Source organism: Schistosoma mansoni, chromosome 1 (assembly GCF_000237925.1).
Source record: "Schistosoma mansoni strain Puerto Rico chromosome 1, complete genome".
NCBI lineage: Eukaryota > Metazoa > Platyhelminthes > Trematoda > Strigeidida > Schistosomatidae > Schistosoma > Schistosoma mansoni.
In genome coordinates, this window is record NC_031495.1 from 15615316 (window position 1) to 15622701 (window position 7386).

The 7386-nt window shown below is 35.8% G+C and overlaps 1 protein-coding gene across 1 annotated transcript in view; it reads left to right on the forward strand.

Moving 5' to 3' along the window:
• The first annotated feature begins 202 nt into the window (after positions 1 to 202).
• The window catches only part of Smp_020450 (hypothetical protein), a 16649-nt gene continuing 9465 nt past the window's right edge, over positions 203 to 7386 (forward strand). The window contains exons 1-2 of the mRNA XM_018793418.1: positions 203 to 543; positions 3571 to 3678. Coding sequence (XP_018647933.1) covers positions 315 to 543; positions 3571 to 3678 — 337 coding nt within the window. The 5' untranslated portion in view covers positions 203 to 314. The remainder of the gene's footprint in view (positions 544 to 3570; positions 3679 to 7386) is intronic.

Here is a 7386-nt window from a genome sequence, read left to right on the forward strand (position 1 = left end):
CTGGAGTTTCGTTTCTCGCACCGAGTAGTGAATTACTGGAATTCTCTACCAGAAAACGTAATATCAGCACCTTCTGTTGATATATTCAAGACAAGACTGGACCTCCACAGTGTAAAAAACTGCAAGGATTAAAATAGGTCACTGGACCTCCTATCCTTACTACTGAAGACTGAACCACTTTTTTTTGAAAAATGCTTCTTGTGGAGCGTGAGATGAGTCCTGCGTTACACTTACGGTCTCTTTGGTCTTCCTATAAATTCCTGTTATTGAGTTTATTCAGCATAGATCTCTGACAGTTTCGTTCATAATATAAGATGGATAAATTAGTCAAGTTCTTCAAAGAGAAGAATGTGGATCGAAAGTTTTCCAAATTGGGAGAAGGCCATCGCCTTGGTGATGCCAGTGTTCAACATCCTGCCTCTGCTGCTAACTCTAAACATCAGTCGACATCATTTGGAAATACACCACCTTCTTCAAGACCAGTTGAAGCCACTTTATCTAGAATAACCATCACAGAGTCTCGAGATACTAGTAATCAAACTGGTATGTCATCACTTTTTTTCACCGCATGGACCTAAAACTTATAATTGTGCTTTTCGTTTCTTAGCTGCTATGTAATAAGTATGCTAAAACACTGTTTTTCCTTTTGTATAGTTCGGTTGGGACGTTAGGCTGCTTTGGAACAACTTAATTCCATCACTTACCATTATTTCATTTAAATTTGTATGTATTTGCCTTAATGTCGACACCAGTAACTAAGTTAAGAAAGTTTCCTTTATGTCTCTTGGGCCTTCTTCCGCTCTATGTCAAAATGACTGAGATTGGAGGAATGGGTGATTCCATAAAATTGGTTCATTGGTGTTGATTCATGTAACCTGACGAATGCTTATCACTAAACCGGATTTTTTGTGACTACACAGAGATATCTTCACTCATTAATAGTTTTTCACCACCAATTTAAATAGAGTAACTAATGCAGACATTTTAACCATAAAGTAAAATTGGGTCTCTGTTTAAGTATCTGCACAGAATTGTATCCTTCAAGTCTTTTGTCGTAAGTTGAACTAGCCACACTAGCAACTATATATGCGTTAAAATAACTCTGTATAATTTGTATGATTATATTTAGTAGGGTGTGAAGTCTAGTGATTCAGTCAGAAAACGAAGACCTTAGTCCCTACTTGATAGATTCTACAAGGTAGTCAGTCACAACGTAGAACTTCGTACGTACGTACATCAGTCCGAGTTGCCATACCACGTTAGCACAGAGGTGCGGTTGTCGATTCAAACCCCATAGTGGTAGAAGTAGTAGGAGAATAATCAGTAATCGGAAATATTAGGGTTTGAAGTTGTTATTCAACGGTTTTACCTTCTACAAGGTAGTATGAATTACTTGTCAAATAAAAGGATTTTGGGAACAAGAGTAATAAAACACAGTTGCCAGTGGTTCCTTATGTCTGTAAAAGCGATTTTAACAAATTTTCTTAAAATGTCTATAAACTTGATGTTTGCATCACTTTCACAGTCGTTATCACATAACCTCTACAATGATCAGCGATGTTTTCACCAACGAAAATGGAAACTCCGTCTTAAACAACTTTCCTAAAGATCTAATCGTATTGATAAACGGAAATTTCCTAGGTTAAACTTAGTATATTAAGCGAAGCAGGTCATCTAACTACACGTATAGATGCCAAAAAGCTGCTGATAATTCTCGTCCTCTTGATATAAAACTTTCTCGATCACTTAACTCAGTCAACTACTATCAACTGATAGGGTTTCACACTTTAGATTTTTATGGGTTTTAGTAAATTTTTTATTAACAGTTTCATCAGCTTAAAGTTTATTTAAATCACTGGAATATTCAATAATCACTTTGTATTTCTGACGTTTTAAAGTTTGTTCTTTCACATAACAGAAGATTCATTATCTTGTAATAAATATATTTTTCCAACCCCTTTTACCAAAACTTGTACTTTCTAATCATTAACCTTTGTCACTGAAACGGTGGACTTTTTATTGTCGTATGAACCCTGTGTATGGATCCCTAGATGTCTGTGCTCACGATGTAGCTGTATTTGTTAGTAGTAATAAGTAAAATCCGTTAGGGAATTATTTAATATCACGTGGTTTCACGGTTCACGTCGAAAGTAGCTAATAAGTTGGTATGTAATTTGGAAAAGGTGTTTTTTTACTGATTGATTTTGATCTGCTTAAAGAAATCCAATCCCACTTATTGCAATTATTTTGCAAAATGACTCAGTTTTAACGTTTCATTTCTGTGACAACGTATAAAGTAATAGGAGTACCACTGTAGTAAACGAAAACAGTGAGCATAGTTAAGTTTATTTATATACGAAATTACAGAATCCCTTAGTAAAATCTGAGGATCATACAGTAAATACTACACTTACAAAATGTCAATCAATTGTCCGAAATCTCAGCACGGATACAGAAGGCTCGTCTAGCTTTCGCCAACTTGCGTCATTTATGGCGTGGGCGAGATATCCGTCTAGCAACCAAAGGCAGGGTTTACTGCGCAGCAGTTCGTTCCATTCTACTTTATGGCAGTGAAACATGGCCAGTAAGGGTAGACGATATTCGTAGGCCACTAGTATTCGATCATAGATGTCTTCGAAGTATTGCTCGTATATTTCGGAACCACCGAGTAAGTAATGAAGTCGTTAGGAAACGGGTACTAGGTAAAGATGGCAAATCGATTGATGAAGTAGTGAAACTTCGTCAGTTGAGATGGCTGGGAAATGTGTTACGTATGCTTGACCACCGACGTGCGAGGTTTCATGGTGTAGGAGTAGGTTGGAAGAAGGCTAGGGGCGGCCAGACCAGAACGTGGCATAAATCCATAAAGTCACTGACAAGTGGAATGAGCCATGTTGGTAGGTGTAGACTACCTGGTTGGGATCCGCGAGATGATAGCAATCGATGGTTAGAGACCTTGAATGACATGACTCAAAATCGTTTGCAATGGCGAAGATGCATCCACTCTTTGTGTTCTCCCAGATTCTAATCTTCTGAATTCTTCATGTCCGTATCCTTTTTCTCTTTCCAAATTTATTTCACCGTATTATACTCCTTCAATAACATCTTCAAACCCTTATTTTTCACATAATACTTATACTCTTACTACTTCTACCACTATGGGATTTGAATGGACAACTGCATCTCTGTGCTAATGTGGTATGACAACTCGAACTGATGTGCGTACGTACAAAGTTCTACGTTGTGACTGACTGACCCAGACTTAATTGTTCCGTCGTTTCCACACCAATCATTCTTTGTTCTCGCTTTCTTCTATTCAATCTTATTAAAATTGTGCTGTCAGGTATTCCGCTTTTAATTGATGATGTATACTACTTATATCTGTCGACATCAGTAGCACACACTAATGCATGAGTACGACAGTAGGATTTTCATAGTGTAATAACACTACAGTATTTTTATAACTTCCACAAGTAAATTTCTATGTTTACTTTGATGGTAAACACTAATGTACGTAACGTCAAATTAAATTTAATCGTTCAAAATTTCCTGTTTTAATGGTTTATATAGTAAGCTCCACTCAAAATGAGAGAAATCTACACCATAAATCAGTTGAAGCAGAAAATGAGACGCAAGCTTTAAGGGAAATCCATGCTGAAAAACCCATATTCACTCCAAGTAAGCTGTTTTCTACTAACTTTCCTTACTTTAGCTCGTTTTTATTAAAGTGGAATGATTGTTTTTTGTATAGAAGAAACGATAGGTTTTTACTGACTAAGTAGACTGAGGATCTTTTTTTTTATTTCTGTTTAGATATTTACAGTGAACCTAAGGCAATGGCACTGCAACTCAACGAATCACAAGTTTGTCTGCTAGACTTTTAACTGAAATTGTTGTGTAAAAGCTAGAAAGTTTACCTGGTTACTGTTTTGTCTTCAGTAAGTTTTAAGCTTACCGGACCACTGATCTTCGCTTGACCAACGACCCTATTTAACCGATAACAAAAACCCTTGAGCAGCGACCGCGAAAATCTTTATTCTTGTTGGTTTAGAACACAGCGCTAATCGTAGTATTGTTAGTATAAGTTTATCCTTATTCAATTTAGCTTTGTTTAAACTTGTGACTATCTTGGTGATTATATCAGCTTCTTCGGAATTCTCGGTTACTTTTTAGTTTCTAGATCAATTGAGATATTTAGTGGCGTGATAGGATCGTTTCCACTTTCTGTTACCCATTACCTCCTGAACTGTTGTAGTTGGGTGGAATGTCGTATCCATCTCATCGTCGGCCTTTACGTCAAAAGCAGCTCAAGCTTCAAAGGAGACAAAGCTCCATTACATACTTTTGGTTTAGAGTGCATATTCATTCCTCCAGTTCCATAAACGATAAACAGTACTTGGTGGGTACTAATGCTTCTTAATGACTAAAAATTCACTACATGGAGTTCGATTGAGCGAAACGCACGTTGGATGAAATATCTGTCTTTGACCTTCTGATATATTGGGATCAGATATTAGTTCGCAACGTCAGCATTTTCTAAATTTTCCACTTCAAATGTCATCATGCCTCCCAGGACTTCTCCGCTCTACTCATATTTGAATGTTCAAATCAAAAGATTTTTTCACAAGTTTAAGATTTAACTGGTCAAAGCTGATGGGAAAGGTAAAGTGGGGGAAATAATATAAATATTTCTAGTAACATATCGTGCAAGACTCAACTCTGTATTAAAAACCATATCAGCTCAGTAGAAGCAATATTCTAAAGGAAAACTGTAATACCCATAGGACGAATAAAACCAATTCCCAAACCAGTCCCAATCTGGATTAAAGAAAAGAAATTCCAATAAAATAAACAACATACCCCACCTTTAATTTCCACTTCCATAGTATTATGTTTTGGATTTACCAGACGTTAGTATTCTGCAATAAATGTTTGCAGCGTCATGTAATTATAGTTTTCGTTGAGAAATAGCAATGGCGTACAAACATCAGCGTCTGCAAGTCCCTGTAGTCCGAAAACAGGTGATAAGCATTCAAACTGATCATTAGATAGTGCTCGGCTAGTAAATTAACTTTCCAAGCGTATGTAAGATAGTCTTCATCTGCTTTCTTCGTTATTTGGAGATAATTATGGTGAATATGGGATGAATATGACTGGTCATAAAAAATTTGACAGTTTTATCAAAGCTCAGTTCAAGGAGGGATATTTTGGTAAAATATAATTCTTGTACTTTTAATGGTTATTTGAACCAGGTTTTTTTTCGTAAGTAATCAGACCTTCTTTACTTCTCCCATATCAGTATGTTTTACCCTAATATGATATATTCTGGCAAACCAAAACTAAAAATAAATTTCCGTATCTAACTGAGACTTCATTCTATTCTCTTTCGATCTGGTACCATTAAGGTTTGAATAGAGAACTTCGCCGAACAGTTATTTCCACTAATTCTTTGATATATTTTTCTATTTAGGATATAAACTTGTGTTTGCCTTTTCAATATCGGTTCACTTACTCTTTCTGTTTTAACAATCAATAATTGTTATCCATTTTTGCAATTTTTCTAATCTGATTCCATACAAATTTATATTATCTGTAATCTAGTATTTCTCTCATCATGAAAGCCTATAATATCAGTTCAAAAACACTTCATTCATACTTTTACGCATCTATTTACATTGTATTTTACCTATCATCTTTATTCATTTTCTACTAAATTCTAAGAAAAAATCAATAGGTTGTCATTCGAATTTATGGGGTGTCTATGAAGGGGGCAGTTTATTGATTAAATTTTCACGTTAGAATTTTTTGTATTGATTGTTTAAAAATATTGTGTCATGTGAGTAATTTGATGTTACCTTGCTTAATCTATTATCAAGTTAAGACAAATTGTAATTGTATTTGTTCAACACATAATAGTAGTAACAGTGACTTGATGATTGAATAAAATAATATTAATGGAATACAGACTCTTAAGTAAGAACTTTTGTGATTGTTTTTCGAGAATATTTTTCCTTATGATTTGATGTCAGTTGAATAACTCACTTAAAATCAAGAAAACACTTAAGTGTTGTTTCATCTTGGACACCGTTTAGCAACTCGCACCAAGGGTCGAACTCAGATTGTTCAAATCTTGTGTCAATCCCATTGCTGAGTTGGAATTCAACGATTTGTATTTCCTGATTTCAGTCTATTCGTGATGTAACATAATTTTTCAGTATCTCCTTTAAGTCACTATATTATTCTTAACTTGGTTAATTTTAAAGGTGATGAATTTCTACTAAAACGAGGGGTAATTAATGTCGGACGAATAATTAGTGCTCATACTGTGCTGTTTTGAGAATTATATCTACTTTGCAAATAATTGTTTCCATGATCCGATATCATATGGAGAATAATTTTCCTATCAAAGGAACTTATATACAAAGTAGTTTTACCATAATATCTGTAGATTATTTCATCTACTTGTTATCTGTTATGTTTTCATGAAATTGTTTTCTTTGGAAAGCAACTTTTCAATATCATGATGTATAATAAAACTTTAGAACTGAAAGTAAATAACCTAATTCAGCAACTTTGTATAATTGTCTAAATGTCTGCCATATTATTAATTGTAATGCTCTCAGAACTAGGTCAGTAGGATACAATTTGAAATTTTAAACATATGGCAGGATTTTAATAAAGTTGTTCGGATGTGCCTGATTCCGTTCTGCTGACAAAATTCTGAAAAGATAGATGACGTAAACTGTGTGCCGTTGTCGCTGACTATTTGTTCTGGAACCCCGAAACGACTGAATAATTGCCGCAGTTTTCTAACTGTGCAGCTTGCTGTTGGATGTTCCATGATGAAAATTTCCGGCCACTTGCTGTATGCGTCCACTACCAGAAGGTAAGTTTGTCCATGGAATGGACCAGCGAAGTCTAAATGTATACACTGCCACGGTGACTGTGGTATCGGCCATGATTGCAGCTCTGCTTTTCGTGGTGGTTTTGCTGCCAATGCACATTTTTTACACGAACGGGATAGCTGCTCGAGTTGAGTATCTAATTGTGGCCAGTATACATAACTTCGTGCTAACGCTTTCATGCGGTTAATTCCGGGATGTCCTGCATGCAGCTGTTCGAGGACTGCTGGTTACAACTTCTTTGGGATTATGACACTTTCAGCAAACATAAGACAGTCGTCGATGATTGAAAGAGATAGACTTCGCTGGTCCATTCCATGGACAAACTTACCTTCTGGTAGTTGATGCATACAGCAAGTGGCCGGAAATTTTCATCATGGAACATCCAACAGCAAGCTGCACAGTTAGAAAACTGCGGCAATTATTCAGTCGTTTCGGGGTTCCAGAACAAATAGTCAGCGACAACGGCACACAATTTACATCA